General features: G+C 40.0%; 2 protein-coding genes across 5 annotated transcripts; one reads left to right on the top strand and one right to left on the bottom strand.

Moving 5' to 3' along the window:
* Positions 1 to 729: 729 nt before the first annotated feature.
* LOC131318799 (protein RETICULATA-RELATED 6, chloroplastic-like) lies at positions 730 to 17,012 on the top strand. Of its 4 annotated transcripts, none has more exons than XR_009197816.1 (8): positions 730 to 1,431; positions 2,490 to 2,619; positions 3,278 to 3,808; positions 7,845 to 7,952; positions 8,175 to 8,723; positions 9,605 to 9,718; positions 10,669 to 10,877; positions 16,594 to 17,012. XR_009197816.1 is itself a non-coding variant. In XM_058348769.1 (8 exons), the coding sequence occupies exons 1-7, from the start codon at positions 854 to 856 to the stop codon at positions 10,829 to 10,831; spliced, it is 2,157 nt and encodes a 718-aa protein (XP_058204752.1). In that variant the 5' UTR covers positions 732 to 853; the 3' UTR covers positions 10,832 to 10,877; positions 16,594 to 17,012. The 4 variants fall into 4 exon arrangements, 3 of the variants coding, with proteins under 3 accessions (XP_058204753.1, XP_058204752.1, XP_058204751.1); XM_058348769.1 differs by having other exon boundaries at positions 732 to 1,431; positions 10,685 to 10,877; XM_058348770.1 differs by lacking the exon at positions 16,594 to 17,012 and having other exon boundaries at positions 10,669 to 11,021.
* LOC131318798 (cation/H(+) antiporter 15-like) lies at positions 11,580 to 14,927 on the bottom strand. Its single transcript, XM_058348767.1, has 3 exons — positions 14,553 to 14,927; positions 13,154 to 14,149; positions 11,580 to 13,070 (listed from the first exon to the last, which is right to left on the bottom strand). Exons 1-3 carry the CDS (start codon positions 14,766 to 14,768, stop codon positions 11,823 to 11,825), a joined length of 2,460 nt encoding a protein of 819 aa, XP_058204750.1. The 5' UTR covers positions 14,769 to 14,927; the 3' UTR covers positions 11,580 to 11,822.
* Positions 17,013 to 17,185: the final 173 nt, after the last annotated feature.

A 17,185-nucleotide genomic window follows, 5' to 3' on the forward strand; every position in this document is an offset into this window, starting at 1 on the left:
ATCGATGAGGATTTTTTAGAATTTATAGGGGCGAAACTAAGCAATTAAAGTAGTTTCGCCCCTATAAATTCAGAAAAAATCTTTACTTATATCGGGTTGAGCTTATTTTTTATAGAGCTCCATAAAAAAATGTTTTAAAAATAATGGGCGATTCGGATCATTTTTGAAGGATCCGAGGTGGGCCTCACAAAACTCATATGTACATGTTATGTACATTTCATATGTACACATTGCTTTATTGATGTTAGAATTTCTAATTCTCAAGTTTTAATTTCGAAACCTCTCAGATGTTATTAGTTCATATAGAACATTTGCTCTGGCTTTAAGTAACCCCCAGTTAGTGGACGATGTGTTTTATGATATTTCAAAATTAGTCGAGATACGTGCAAGTTATACCAAAACACCTAGTCCGAAAATGTTTATTCGATCCGCAAAACGAATACTTAAAAATAATTACAATTTTTGTAAGAAAAATTCAATAAAATTTCAACAAGTTTTTTTTGAAATTTCTCTTGAAAAAATTGAATTATTTTTGAGTACTCGTTTTGCCGATCGGACAAATATTTTGGTACGGGTGAAATAAAAAGAGTGCCAAGTTAAATTACGAACAAAACCCATGGCTGCTGTGTTCGCCTTGTAACCGCAGATTTTCCACTGGATCTTACGATTACTAGCATTGTGTATATCCAACACGTAGGAAAATACCGAAAATAAAAAAATGGACCATCCATAAGAAATCACAAATCTATTTCCAACGGTCGAAAACGATTTTGCTGAGACCCGTGAGCGCATACTCTGTACGGAGAGAGTTGGCAATGCGCTGAAACACTTTCGATTTCCCGCCGTCACGAAAATGAAGCCCCACACTCCCCGAGGCTTCACCGCTGCCCCACCACCAGCAAACTTGCCTCCCGCGCGCCGCCGTCTCTGTCTTCTACCGGAGCTCCATCCCCGCCGTCAAGCTTTGGTACGAAGAGCTGCTTCGCAACTCAAACGGCGTGATGTGCTCATCACGCCGTTCCTCGCCGCCGGTGCGGGGCTCCTGAGGCCGGCGGCGGTGAGAGCCGACGAGAAGGGGCCGGAGAGTCCCGCACCGCCGCCCGCGGCTGTTGCGCCGTCGCCGGCGGCGAGAGCGGAGGAGAAGACGGAGGAAGATGCGATAAGCTCGAGGGTTTATGATGCGACGGCGATTGGGGAGCCGATGGCGGTGGGGAAGGACAAGAGTAAGGTCTGGGAGAAGCTGATGAACGCCCGAGTCGTGTATTTAGGAGAAGCGGAGCATGTGCCGGTTCGGGACGACAAGGAATTGGAGCTCGAGATTGTGAAGACTTTGAGGAAGAGATGTTTGGAGGTCGAGCGGCCGTTGTCTTTGGCGTTGGAAGCGTTTCCTTGTAACCTGCAGGAACAGCTGAACCAATACGTCGATAAAAGGTTTAATTTCTCTGCAATCGCTTGCTTTGATCAATCGTAATTTGCATATTATGTTGTTTGGTATTCAGCCCTTTTGACACGGTTTTTTTGATTGTTTTCTCTTAGTTTTTACTAGATTTGGGTCAGAATTTTACATCACATCGTTTGTCTGTTGATTACTTTTTTCAACTTTGGTGTATGTTTGTATATTTTACAAATTTCTCTGTCGAGAGGAACCATAAACCATGTGATGTAAACAAGTTTTAAGTAAACATTAAGAAAAAATAATAAAAAAGTCCATGCCAAAAGGTAAGGAAAAAGTTAGGTCAAAGGTCCCTCAATCTTAATTGGCAATAAAGGGAGAGGCCGTTCAGGCGCATATATTAGTTTTGGAGATGATAATTACCTTATGTGAGACAAGCTCTAACACATCCCGCATGTGCGACTCCTAACTTGCACGTGGAACAAATACCGGGACAATCAATCAAGAGAGTCTTCACCAGAAGCCTTTGACAGCCTAACTCAATACCATATTAATGATCCAAATCAAAACCAATTGGCAAATAGTGGAGAGGCCGCCCAAGCTCACATACTAGTTTTGGAGGTGATAATTAACTAATGTGGGACAAGCTCTAACAAGTTGAAGTTGTATAAGATAGTATATAGCTTTCTAATTAAGATGATATTAGGCTTGGAAATATTTATTTTGGTTCATTCAATTGATATTTATAAGGTTGGATAGGCTGGCTCATCGACGATTAAGGACCTCCGGGTGTCAGCGTTCTATTTCTTAAGTAGTCAGTTCAGTGCGTGTCTGCATCTTATCCAAAGCTGGAACTCAAGTCATAGATAGTATTGTCAGGAAGAATGGCGCAAAGTTTGTAATGCTATGTTAAAGGAACTGGTCCAAGTCCTAGAGGTTTAAGTGTCAAGCTGATTTGTGTCTTTGACTCCAATAATTTTTTTACATTAAATCCTGCAAATAACTCCTGTTGTACCCAATTAGTGTTTGTGTGCAATGTACTTGGGGACAGTTTTAATACACTGGAGACATGTCCTTCAATAAATATTGATTGCAGAATTGATGGAGAAACCTTGAAGTCTTTCGCATCACATTGGCCACCTCAACGCTGGCAGGAATATGAACCACTTTTAAGTTACTGTCGTGACAATGGAGTCAGGCTTACTGCTTGTGGCACTCCACTTGAGGTGATTATGCTTTCCTTTGAAGCTATGTTTAGGGTATCTGGTAAGATATCTGTATGGTTACAACCATGTAGGCTAAGTATATAATAAAGTAGGAAGTTATGTGGCCCGAGTAAAGTAATAAAAGAACTTGAATTATTGTACAAACACTGAAGTCTAACCTCAATATCAACTTTTAAGTATGCCTCCTTTTTTCAAAAGTGCACTCACAAAAAGACAGGATTGAACAACATTAACTGTTACTTCTAGAACAAAAATTAATGGCTGCAATAACATAGACTGCATTTGCTATCATGCAGTATCGGCAAAATGTTCAACCGCAATGGTTTGACCTTGTCATAATTAAAGATGCTGTTATAGAGCAAATATAGTTTCTAAGAAAATTGATCTCATTTGCATAACGACGATAGATTTTTTGACTCCTCTTAACTTATGCGTTCTGCCATTTTTTTGAGTTTTTAGGTTAAGGACAAATCTCTATGACAGCTAAAGAGAGTAGAGTCAACTCTTACCCTTTCTTTGATTAAGCAACCTTGTTATTGACTAGTTGAAGCACTATCGTTTCTTCCAATGTTCTGGATTTTACTACTAGTAAGCTAGTTTGCAAAAGAGTCTTTGTAGATAACTTCATCCTTATTCTGATACATAACTATTTGGGTAGGTCTTGAGGACTGTTCAAGCTGAAGGTATTCGTGGTCTTTCTAAAGCTGACCGCAAGATTTATGCTCCTCCAGCTGGTTCAGGCTTCATCTCAGGCTTTACTTCTATGTCGCGTAGACCGTCGGTGGATATCAACTTTCCTAACCAATCTACCGCTTTTGGGCCTAGCTCATATCTATCTGCTCAAGCAAGAGTAGTTGAGGAATATACAATTTCCCAGATCATCTCACGAGCGATGGCAGATGGAGGCACCACCGGTATGCTAGTAGTGGTTACTGGTGCGAGTCATATTACATATGGGTCAAGAGGGACTGGGCTGCCAGCAAGAATTTCGAGGAAGACACCAAAGAAAAATCAAGTTATTATCTTACTTGACCCTGAAAGGCAATCCATTAGAAGCGAAGGAGAAGTTCCCATTGCTGATTTCTTGTGGTATTCTGCAGCCAGACCCTGCAGCAGAAATTGCTTTGATCGTGCTGAAATTGCACGAGTGATGAATGGAGCTGGAAGGAGGCGAGATGCTCTACCCCAGGTAAGTTGTTGTTTGTAGTCCAGGAGATACAATAGCATCTACATGTTCCTTAACAAATCACATCCAGGATTCTTGTTTTGAGATGCATCATGGCAATGCTTTGAACTTGTTATCTTTAGAAAATTGTATATGACGAAGCTTTTCTGCTGCCCGACTTATTATGTTTTACTTTTGCGAGTGAAATTAAGGTGCTCTGATACAATACTTGCGTTACTCATCTGAGTTTCCACGTCAACAATTTCTAGGCTCTGTCATAGTGTGCTTCCCCCTGAACCTTTATAATAGGACTAGGGTCATTTTTTGCGCCCAAGGTGCGCCATTGAGGCCCATTATAAAAATTGGGGCCATTATGGAGTTTATCTTATGTACCCTTCTAAATTGCACGTTAATGCCGAATGTGTATTAACAAAGGAGCTGTTATGTGCAGCTACAATGGTTTATGTACACGAAGAATAGTAGTAAACACAAGGAGGTTTTACATAGAATGGTAGGGAAAACACATTGATCTTACATATGCAACATATTACATTGTTAAGTAATCTTTTGAATAGCAGGCCACTGATGACGGGGCCTGGGAATGTCGCAAGAGATCAATCGCTGTGACACTGAGGGAGAGGAAGCTGTTGGTCACCATGCACTCACCATGCACCCCAACAATGCAAAAAAGAAAAAAGAAAAAAAATGCAACAAAGCTCAAAGAACAATATAGACTGATTAACAAAATTAGCAAACTCACAAACACAATGTACAAATAGCTTTGGACATTGCTACACAATCCACAATATAAGATAAGCATAAAGAACGGCAGAATCTAAAATCGTAGAACTGAAACCATAGAAATAGGAAAAGGAATAAAGAATTCCAGCAAAATGTTCAAAGCAGTAATTGAAATGCAATATAGAGTAATATAATGACTTCATCACTAGACCACAAAAAGCTGAAGACCGAGAGAAAGGAGAAAAAGACCAAAAAATAAATGCAAGGAGAAAAATACCATCAGAGAAGGAACAAATGGGTAGATGATCCCAAATTTCGTTGACTACCGTTTTGGTTTCCCTCTTTTTCTTGGGCAACCAAAGAAAATATATAAGAAAACTATAATGTCATGCATCTTGAGAAGTCTTCCAATCTTTTTGCAATCAATTTTTGTAAGACTCCAACGGGAGCATCATATTCATCTGCAACCATTGGTGTTTAACAGGCTACAACATTAGACGGAGAAAGGAGAAAAAAGAAAGGCTAAACATACGGAGAGATATTCACGTGTGCATGACCATTTGGTGACATCTAAGTATCTAACAATAATGCATCGGTGATCACATCCAGTGCCTTCTATATTTGATGGGAACCTAACATAATGTTAAAATGTGTTTCTTTAAAGGTTAGAACCTTTAAGGCCCCGAGATGACCTATGGTTATAAATCCATTTGAATATCCTGATTATGCTATGGTTATTTCTGAATAAACTACTCTTGCCTGTTCATGTGAGGAATCCTAATTTGAGAATGGACCATTCATTTCCTCCAGTGGAGTTATAAAAGGTGAATAAACTAAATTAAATAGAAACATGTTGGATAAAAACTTCAATGTGCATAACCCCATTGGCCATTGCAGCAAGTTATATAAGACTTGCAAAATGTATGATGAAACAATATACTCCAAAGTTAAAATGAAAATATCAATGCCTAAGCAAAAATTCACATAAGGCTTGTAAATACTAAAAGTTTTTGGGAGTCTAGGGGCTTTCTCACTGCAAATGAGTTTACTTATTGCCCCAAAGTTCCTCACATCACATTGAAATATGTTCAACTACATTTTGGATAAACCACTAAAGTATAGATATTTAGTTCATTACCGTAAGACATATAATTACCCATCTAAGGTGCCCACACTTCAAAATCAGATAGCTTACCCAATAATTAAAGTAAAAATTAAGGCAAATGATTTTGGCACTCAACTTTTTTACGATGGCTCTCCAAAACTTGTCTTTTAATGTAAAAATTATACATAGCAAGACACTAAAAGAAATTTTAGAGTGCCTTCATAAAAAAATGGAGTGCCAAAATCATTTTCCACGATTAATTATGTTCCAGTATACCAACCCCACAAGCCAGCCACTTCTACGGGGGATTTAACTATCAGTTGGAAGCTCTTTAGGCTTTTGATATGGTCTTGAAATTAGGAAAACTAAGTACCTTGGGTTTCAAACATTAGCAGGACAGAGATTGAAGCGCAAACATAGAGGTATAAAACATGGAACCTAAAATCATCAACCTTCTTTGTACAGTAAAACTATTACTTGGGAAAAGACTGTTATAGGAACATAAGTTACAACTTATGGAACAAAACCCTTGGGGAAATCCTAGTATAATCTCCCCTAAAATCAGTTCCCTCACAACGCATAGGGTAATATAAGGCATCAATCATACGATGAATAAGAAACCCTACCTTGGATTTGTGGCTATGGCAAGAGAAATTATGGAAGAAAGTGAATAAGATCGAAACAAGCAAATGATAGAGACGAAGAATAAAAAGCTTATGAGAAACCTAGATTCAACTTGGCCGGCCAAACCATGATTGTTGAGTTTTATTTTTTCTCTGAGAGTGAGCCAGAATGAGTTAGACAAAGAGAGGTGGAGAGAATGGGAGAATGAAGGAGAGAACATACAAGCAGCATAGCTTCTGTGCAAAGGGTATATATGAGGTAGTAAAACAACATCGTTTAAAGAAGCCAAAATGACATTGTTTTGGCCGAAAAACGCTGGACTATGAACAGTAAAACCTCGGCCGCTCTTTGTATACATGAATATGAATTTTGGGTTTTAGTTTGAGTCTTTTAGATGCATCTTATAGGATGTGAATTTATGCCTTTTCGAACATTAATGATTTGGTGAAAATAGGCATTGCTTCTCTGTGGATGAACTTAATTTTTGTGCTTTCTTAACTTCATGCACTTTTACATGTCTATTTGACTCAACAAGAAAATCTTTTAGTGCATCCACAGCCTTACTGGTTTGGCTTGGCTCTTGCTAGCATAGTTTATGATGATTATTTCTCGATTAAACAACCCTAGGACTAATCCTCAGCATGATAATTCGAGCGGCAAAAACTTTTGTAATATTATTGTACTATCATAGCGGGGGAAATAAGAAAATCTAAAGATATGGATGAATTGGCTTTAAAACAGTGTTCTAAAACTCGGCATTACTCGGCGAGTACTCGGAGCTACTTGGTGCCTGGCCGAGGCGAGTTAGGGCTACTCGGTGGGAATTACTCGGCCAGCCAATTACTCGGCATTACTCGACGAGTACCCGGAGAGTCGCGATCACTCGGTAAATCGGGATTACTCGCCGAGTTGGAAGTCGGGAGAAAATCGAAAATAAACTGAAAAAATGGGGGTAAAATACATAATATGTTAAATTTGAGGGGCCTTTAGTGTAATTTCAGTATGGTTTTTACTTACCCTAATTTGAGAGTAAACACTACTTGATATGGTTTCATTTGGTTTGAACGTTTAACTTTGTAATTGACTAGTAATTTCGTACTTGGTTTCATTTGGTTTGAACTTTGTAATGGACTAGTAATTTTGTACTTGGTTTCATTTAGTTTGAACGTTGAACTTTGTAATGGACTCGTAATATTGTACTTGGTTTCATTTGGTTTGAACTATGAACATTGAACTTCTCATTATACATTATGAATATCATTTGGGGAACATTTAAAAAAAAAACTGAGTAATTGCTACTCGCCGAGTACTCGGCCTCTAAGGTACAAGGTGGCCGGCCGAGTGAGTAGCGAGTTTTAGAACATTGCTTTAAAAGCAGCACCAATTACTTGGTTGAAAATAAAGGTGCTATGAATTCAGCAAGGAAAAAATTATTGATTGTCAGTAACTTTATCTCATTGCCTTTAAGTTAAAATATAGTGCTGCCAAATCATATCAGATTTCTAGAGTGGTCTTTTATGCCTTTACTGATGTTGATGTTGGTTGGGGATGCTTTATATGATGAACTGTCTTTGTATGTGTTCTTATCAGGACCTTCAGAAAGGACTTGATCTTGGTGTGGTATCTCCTGAAGTTCTGCAGAATTTTTTTGATCTGGAGCAATATCCTTTTATTTCAGAACTCACTCATAGATTCCAGGTAAGCTTTGGTTTTGGCCATTAGATGTGTGTTTGTGGTCCAAAGGCCTTCAAGCTTAAACTCAATCCATCTTGTACTACAGTGAGTTTGCTATTGGAAGTTGGAACTTTCTCAATCACTTGTTTACCTACTTGTGAGGTGCACATAGTGAGAGATAAATAAGGTTAAACCGTAAAATTAACTAGTGGCTCCAAGCTGAACAGAACTCATCCTGATTTGCAGGGATTCAGGGAGAGATTATTGGCTGATCCCAAGTTCTTACATAGACTAGCTATAGAAGAAGCTATATCAATTACGACTACTCTCTTAGCTCAGTATGAAAGGCGTAAAGAAAATTTCTTTGAAGAGATTGACTATGTTATTACAGACACGGTCAGGGGATCAGTTGTTGATTTTTTCACTGTGTGGCTGCCTGCTCCGACGTTGTCTTTCATTTCAATTGCTGATAAGATGGATACAACTGACAGCATAGAAGCATTAAAGGGTCTACTTGGTTCTATACCGGATAATGCATTTCAAAAGAATGTTGCTGGGAAGGACTGGAATGTGAGTCATAGAGTTGTATCAGTGCTTTTTGGAGGTTTAAAACTTGCCAGTGTTGGATTCATTTCAAGTATTGGGGCTGTGGCTGCCTCAAATTTTCTGTATACAGTTCGCAAATTACTGAATCCAGCACTTGCTACTGCTCAACAGACTAAAAGATCACCAATGCTTAAAACAGCAGTGGTATACAGTTGCTTTTTGGGAATGTCAGCAAATCTTCGATACCAGGTAGAACAAGTAGCACTATACCATTTGTGAAGCAATGTACGGATTTGAAAGTATGTTTTCTTGTTTCAGTAAAGGTTACCAAAGGTAGAGTTAAACAGGCCGGTAAAAAAAGAAGGTAAAGAGTTAAACAGTATCCACTATTGCCAGATTCTTTAATGCATCCCCAAAACATTGTTGCTTCCATTTTCTTGGAGATGAATGAATTCATGGAAATGGTCCAGCTTAGCAATATGATCAAAAGTTTTAGCTAAGTGGACGATCCTGATCAATCAGTAAAGCATGGTGACGAAGTAGGATGAATGGACCTTTTATCCTTGGATTCTCTTAAATGATGCATATCCTTCTTTAAGGTATTTATCATCACTATAGAATGTACACTACGAAAATGCTGATCGACTTGTAGTTGCCAGTCTACTACTTAGATCACATCCCTTCACCTAGTTCATCTCTCCTTGTTGTAGATATAGAACTCGCATTTCCCATCAGAGATAAGGTAAGCTTCTAGTTGCTAATATAATCTTCTTCTTTTTTTGGGATCAATGGGTCCCACCAGCATTCCAGAATTCGATTACGGATGCTCTCTTCAGTTCGGTTGCCCACTGTCCAGCATGGTCTGCTTTGGGCAGGCCCTTTGGAGTCTATAATGTATCATTACTAGGAGGGCGTCTGAAGTCATATATCTAAGGAACTTTGCCTAAGCGATGTGCGTCAAATATCTTATTTAGCCAATGATAGAATGTGAATGTATTTTTGCTTATCTAAGGGATAAGCCCTGAAGCTTGAGTTATTGAGTTATTACTGTGCCAGCGGGCATTGGTCTACTTTCTTACTTGATCCTCGGTAACTCTTTGGTATTAAGATCAGAATGGATTCTGTGGCAGGTTATTGCTGGAGTAGTGGAGCATAGAATTTCTGACCTATTTGCCTCACAAACATTACTTGTGAATATGCTGTCTTTTGTTGTTCGGACTGTCAACTCGTATTGGGGAACCCAGGTGAGATAATTCTTATTTTACTTCCTCACCTTCTAGTTTGTGTCCTCATACAAACTCATTTCTTTACTTTATCATTTAAATATACTAAGAATTATGAGATGAGTGCACCATATCCTGCCTTCTTTGAGAATTTTGCCAGCATTGGTTGTCTTGTTGATAGATAAGTCCATTATCTAGTGTAGGTCATGCCAATACATGGAGCTGGAAGAGAGAGGGCACAAATCGAATCACTGGCACGATTTGCTTCAGTGTTGCCATGTCAATGCATTTTACAGAAAGTCTACTCACACAGATTTTTTGTGCACATATTGTGCACAGATCACTGTGTGGGGCCCATTAAGGGTCTCACACAAATGATCCGAGCCGTTCATTAAATTTAAAATATTTTTTCAAGGGCCCTTGCGAGAAATCAACTCAATCTGATACCTATAGGTGCTCGATCCATACAGTGATCTGAATGAAAGTTTAGATGTATGGATTGAGCACCTATAGGTATCGGATTGAGTTGATTTCTCGCAAGGACCCTTGAAAAAATATTTTAAATTTAATGAACGGCTCGGATCATTTGTGTGAGACCCTTAATGGGCCCCACACAGTGATCTGTGCACAATATGTGCACAAAAAATCTGTGTGAATAGTCGGACTATTTCTAAAATGATGTAGTCCAGAGGACAATAAATTCATAATATTTACTTAGAAAAAGAGAGGAAGCTTGCTAGCATGTGTAGGCTCCTGTTTTAGTTATCTTGGAAATTATTGTTAGCGCTGCAAAAGGGATGGGTGGTGAATGAGCTGATTTTCATTTTGCGATCCGAGGGCAGTTCATGCTTTATTAAACTGATATATGTTCAGCCCTATCGTCCTATTGATCCTTTCATTTTGCAATCTGGGGACAGTTATCTTCAAAATTATTGACTTATTTCTCTTGCTTGATATTTGTTTGATTTTAGCCTCTGAAATGTGCAGCAATGGGTGGATTTAGCGCGGTATACAGGACTGCAAGCTAGGAAGAGCAAAACATCCTTGTACCAAGCTCCAGATCCTCCAAATCATGCTGTGCTGGAATGCACAACTTCAGACAAAGCAACTATTGATGAAATCAAGAATCAGTGAGGTGATAATTTCAATGCATCTCGTCATGGAAGTATGTAAGCTGCAGGTATAAATGTCTTAATTCAATTCCTACAATGATTCTTTTGTGTGCTTTTTCTTCATTGCCGAATTGTACATTCTTCCTGGCTGTTTTTTATACATTTTTGCAAGCATACGGGGTGGAAACTAGTAAAGCAAACTATTAGCACTCTGTTGGAGCTTAGGTTGGGATTACTTGATTGAAACGTTCCTTAGATTTTAGCTATGACAGATGTGGCACACCCTCAAGTTAAAAGCACATTTCATCTTATAAACCAGGTTATTTGGAGTAAGAACTATATTTAGGCAGCTTTAACAGGAAAAGGACCAAAACATCCTGAAGCAATATTAGCCCGTCTTATATGTTCTCAGGTGATTATTGCACTATAAACCAGGTTATTCGGAGTAAGAACTATATTTAGGCAGCTTTAACAGGAAAAGGACCAAAACAACCTGAAGCAATAGTAGCCCGTCCTGACTCTAGGAAGGATTAGTTTTTAGGTCAAGTGATGGTTTCTCATCCTTCATTATGTATTGACTCCGTAGCTTTTCATTTCACTATCCATAATGATTTTCCTTTTTTGGTTTTTTACATGTAGTTGCAAAAGTAAGTAATGTTTTCAGGATAGTCAATAACCATAAGTAGAAATCACTATCATATAGTATTTGTAGAACTTCTGTTGATCCTTTTATCTTTCCATTGGAAGCCCAGCACATTGAATCCAATCTATTATCCTTTAGGCCAGCCAAAATTAGTTGCTGTGAAATACCCAAAGAAATAGGAACTTGCATACTGTGGTAAAGCAAAAGGATCATTTCTAGTATCTTTTATGTTGCAAGTTGGTCATTAGGATGAGAAAACATCCTTGGTTCACGATTTTGCAACTTGGCAAAATATCCTGAAGTCCAAGACCTGGAAGCATTGCGAAAGGAAATTCGAATTCCCAATCATTACGAACTAAGCCTAACTCATCTACATTCTATCCATTGATATTGCCCATGCTGTGCCACTGTCACGTGCTGTTGTTTCTGCCACATCATGGCTTTGCATACTTTGGAGGGGTATATCTCTATCATTAACCATTGGCTTCACGGCTCGACTGATCAACCTCCCTCCTAGTACTCTTTGATGCTGAACCACCAACACGGATGCTGTGCTATCAAAATCTGATGAGGCGAGAAAATCTCCAATGACACCGAGTTCAGGGCACTCGGTCCATGCCCCAAGACCTTGCATCAGGGTGGACGCCTGATGTTGCCTCCCGACTAAGATTAGGTCAAAAAACTCTTCCAATCCTCTAATAGATGAAGCCAGCCCTACGCCGTCTCTCACCACCTGTTCTTGATATGAGAAATCCTCGTTTCCTGTGTTAGCATGGCAGACCTCGTTGATCAGGTCATTATCGAGCTTACGGTCTCTAGCATTGTCGCTTCCGAAAAGAAGGAAACGAATTACCGTTAGCGTGACATTGTTGTGGTTTGCCATGCGAGCACCGTAGGACAGTGATTCCACGTCATCCGGACCACCGATGTAGAGCACGGCAACATGATACATGGATTGGCTGTTGAGAATGGATAATGAGCCTCTCAGAATACCTCGGTCGACGAGGATGCCAACCGAACAGGGTGCCTTCTCAAGGACCTTGGTGTTCATGTGTTGGATGGCTGTATCCACCGATTCGATCCCGCCATCGATGGCCCAGTGCTTGTGAAACGGGATTATCACAAGGGTTGCGTTCTGTTCAAATGCCACCCGACAAATGTCCTCGTGCATTGTTTCCTTATGGGAGATCGCACTGAACGATTGGACTGTGACACACCCTTCGTTGTACACTCTGTACTGATGCAATGCGTTGATGATGTGGCTGGACCTCGAGGTACTTGCGTTTGTCTCCAGGGTTTCCAACGGTGAGTGGGCTATGAGCATCGGGGCTACCCGGCCCACAAGCTCAACGAGCAAGAGTGCTATGACTGCAATGGGGCTCTCCTCGGTTGCGAATGAGGCTTCTAGAAGGTTCACAACCGTGGGGACATTGTCTTGGTTGTGGATGCAGACTAGCACTCTTAGCTCTGCGCCATCCTTTGCTTGTTGAATGGTCCTTCTCCTGGTTGGAAATTGATGCCTTGATGGATCATAGAGGGCTCTTACCATTGGCGTTATGATTGCTGTCACTGCTACCACTCCTATGACAGCCAAAGTGAATTCTTGATTGCTCAGGATCTGTCAGAACAAAGCGATTTCAACCAGTTATAGAGACTAGCAATCGAAGGAAATTAGTGAATACGAGGAAAGGGGTTTCGCACCTGACTGTCTTTCCACAAGTTGTAAATGAGCAGCTCACAAATGCCTCTGGTGTTCAACAAGAGCCCAAGCACAAGAGCTTCGCGAGAGGGCATTTCGGTATGATGCGCTACCAATAGAACCACTCCAATCTTCACTAGGGCAGAAAAGATAACTACAATCATCACAATCCACATGGACTGGAAATTAATTTCAAAGAAATTCGTTTTCAGCCCGCTGACAGTGAGGAAGGTAGGATAGAGCAACCCCGTGATTAAAAGGTCTAGCTTAGCCGTCAAGGCAGATCCCAAAGGCGGCCCTTCCGGCACAGCCAACCCCAAAATAGCTGGTCCGAAGATGAAGTGCTGCCCAAGAAAATCGCTAACTAAACCAGCCAAAAGGACAGTGCAAAAAATAGTAATCACAAACAATTCCCCCACAACCGTCTCTTCTTTCGTTTTTGTTAAAATCCACATCAATATCGGTCGGAATACATAAGCAATGACGGCCAAAAGCAGGATGACGGATGCAAACGCAGTTGCCGATCTCTCTAAAGTCGAGTGCTCCATTACTGTGAAGCCGATTGCAGTTAATGACATCCCGATCACATCACAAAACAGCGATGCGGACATGGCGAGGCGGCCAATATTGGTGTTGAGCATCTTGAGTTCGGTCAAAAGGAAAGCGATGTTAGGAAAAGCAGACATAGACTGGGAAGCAGCTATGAGAGGGAGGGAGCTTGCGAGGGACTTGTCCATGGGGACGTAGGACTTGAGGAGGAGAGAGAGCAGAGTGGTGAGCCCTAGTGTTAACAAGGAAATCGAGGCGCCTATTACCACGGCCATCCGTCCGGGTCGCAGCATCATTCCAAGGTCTGTCTTGACCCCCATTTGGAAGAAGAAGAACATCAGGCCGAAGGAGGCAACCGTTTCGATCACTATTGTGCCTCTTTGAGGGAACAAGCCGGAGGTGAAGGCCTCACTGTGTCCGAGAAGAGAAGGGCCGAATATTATGCCACCCTGATAGCCACATTGTAAAAGTTAACGGTTTTTAGCCACTGATAGTCGTGGGACAATCAGTGTTGTAGAAATTTATACATAATGCTATCTGAACAGAAAATAAGTACACTACGTTGCATCGAAATAATACCTTGTCACTCTAAAACAAATACCCCTCCAGACGCATTTTCAACTATAGCTTCTATCTAGCATGCATGCTTTTCCTGTAATTTATTGATGCAGCTACTGGGTTTTCAGGCACGGGTAAACTTATGTGAATATTTTTTCCGTTTTGACTCTTATTTTGTTGTTAAATTTTACTTTTCTCGTCTCTTTTATTTTTTGCGCCCTTTCAAGTTGTGCATGCTCGTGACCACCTTGTATTAGAATTACCGGCAAACAAACAAGAGAAAAATCAACCTACACAAATTTTGGAGACGATAGTCGATTGTCCGAGAGGCCGGAGACAGAGATCTAAGAGCAAAGAGGCTAGGCTAATAGAGGCGAGTTGCAGCAAGAGAAGGGGGCTGGCGTGATTCAAAGGATTATCCCCCACCCATATTCCCCTGGACACTACACTCAGAGGCTTGTAGCATACATAAGTCACTCCTCCTACTATAATGACGACCTCCGAGGCCATTCCTTGGATAAAAACCTTAGATGCAGTGAGCTCGGTCGGTTTTGGAAAACAATGTGACAACAGATGGAAATGTCGTAGAGAAACCGCAGACCCACCCCACCAGAGAGAGAGAGAGAGAGAGAGAGAGAGAGAGAGAGAGAGAGATATGTTGTGGCCATCCTCAAGTTATGGACTGTGATGCCTATACCGAGAGAGAGAGAGAGAGAGAGAGAGAGAGAGAGATATGTTGTGGCCATCCTCAAGTTATGGACTGTGATGCCTATACCTGTTGGGTAGTGGATAGTTTTGATTCAGGTCGTTGCAAGCAAGTGGTCAATATCATCTTTACACACGTGCTATGATGCTATCAACCCGCCTTTTCTACTGGTTTTCTGTTTGCGCAAAGGCAAGGGGAGAAGAATGGCAGAAAGTCTGCTTGCACAGCGATGCGCGCAGATCGTGGCGTGGGGTCCTCCCACACAAACGATTCAAGCCGTTTATTAGATGTAAAACATTTTTTCGGAGGCTTTCACGAAAAATCAGTTCAATCTAATAATACCTATAGGTGCTGGAGGCTTTGAACAAAGGTTTATATCTAATGAACTGCTAGGATCGCTTGTGTGGGACCCAGAGCGAGCTCCACACCGCGATCTATGCACATTTGCCATGCAAGTAGCCGGGTTGAAAATTTTCAAATGGAGATGGTTAGTGTGGTAAATGCGTGGGTAAGGATTTTGATTTCTTTTCTTTTCCAATTTTGGTTCCATGGTCAAGGGTGTTCGGGTCAGCTTACTTTCACCTCGATTATATTCCCCTCTCCCATGAGCCCGTCTGGTTAAAGGCAGACCGACCATTGACGCCGGAATTAAGAGATTTTGATTTCTTTTCATTTTACTGGCTTTCAAGTTTTCGCATTTGACAGTGACGTGGACTTAAGGACAACAGTAATTTCATCTTATTAATGCAGGAGTATTTGGTTTATTATTGCTATGTTTAGCATGGGGGTTTCAAAATTTAGTGTTCTTTTAATGACTATGGTATTTTGGCTGCTATATTTAACTATATGCCTCAATTTGATGCCAAATGTGAAATAGTTTACCGATTACTAAAACAAATTTGATGCCCAGATATTTGTGTCAGTTTGCATGCACTTCAACTAATTCCAAGGCCCTGAAGTTAACGACCAGACAATGTTTAGCATCTGTGAGATTCGAATATGCCATAGAGGACAAATACTTACTATTTTCTTTGTCATGCCCACTTGACCAAAGCCTTAAGGTTATGGGTTCAACAATTACAAGCTCAAGCTTCAAACTATGTGAAATTCTCTAAAATGATCTTTTGTTTACCATAGTTTTTACATAATTAGACTGTATATTGCTTAACAATTCAATCAATAAGCAAAGTAACAGGCAGGATTTGGCCTATACTAATAAAAATGTCTTTTCTTAATTTTTGTTAGATTCATGTTATGCTTTCAGTTTATCATTACAAAATTTTGAGCAAAAGCTAAAAAAAATTTCAGTAAAGACGAAAAGTCCAAAATTTTGAGGTAACATTAAAAAAAGTTTCACCAAACACCTAGTAAACTTATTTCCTTCAAGAAATCAATTGTCCCGGCTACCCCCTTAAGGGTTTTCATCACCCTAATATGGCGGCGGGAGGGGAAAACTTTATCCTTTATGAGTGTTTTCCTTCTTTAATATTAATCGTTTTTTTTTTCCTGTTTTTAATAACCCCTCCTTTCTGGTGAAAGTTTTTCTTTGTCGAACTCAAATCTAAGGGGATTTTTTTGGTGTTTTTTCCTTTTCCTTTTCCTTTTCTCTCGGCTCTTCCTTTATCAAAGGGATGCGGTTTCAAGCTTTGATAAAGGTGGTGGTGAGGGTCCTTTGATGAAGCAAAGCGGATGCAGTGGTGGTCTAATAACGAATCAGATCGTTTGGATTGACTTTCGATCCATGTGTGGTCTTACCCTACAAAAATAAAAGTTGTTATCGTGGATTGACTTTCCATCCACGCGTGATCTTGCCCTACGGAAGTAAAAGTTGTCAACGAAGATATTTGTCGCGAAGTTGTTCGGTTTAGGTTTGCGATTTTCTTCTATTTCGTAGATTGGCAAAGGTAGTTTGCATACACTTTGGTTACTTTAGGTTTGTGAGATTCTTGTATTCGTATTTGGGAAGTTAGACCTTCTAATTGATTATTGAATCTTATGTAAAACGATAATCTTTCTGGTTAATGTAATGATGATATATATTCTTCTTATATTCTTTTTATCAATAACAGTTTGTTACTACCATGTTTTTTTAAAAAAGAAAAATGAAGAAAGCGATCATTATCTAGAATTTATACATAAAAATAAATTGTTTTTATGCTTTAGCTCTTCCAATCGAGATTAATTTACAATACAAAATACTGTACAATAGGGGTGCTTTCTC

This window comes from Rhododendron vialii, chromosome 3a (assembly GCF_030253575.1).
Source record: "Rhododendron vialii isolate Sample 1 chromosome 3a, ASM3025357v1".
In the NCBI taxonomy this organism is placed as follows: domain Eukaryota; kingdom Viridiplantae; phylum Streptophyta; class Magnoliopsida; order Ericales; family Ericaceae; genus Rhododendron; species Rhododendron vialii.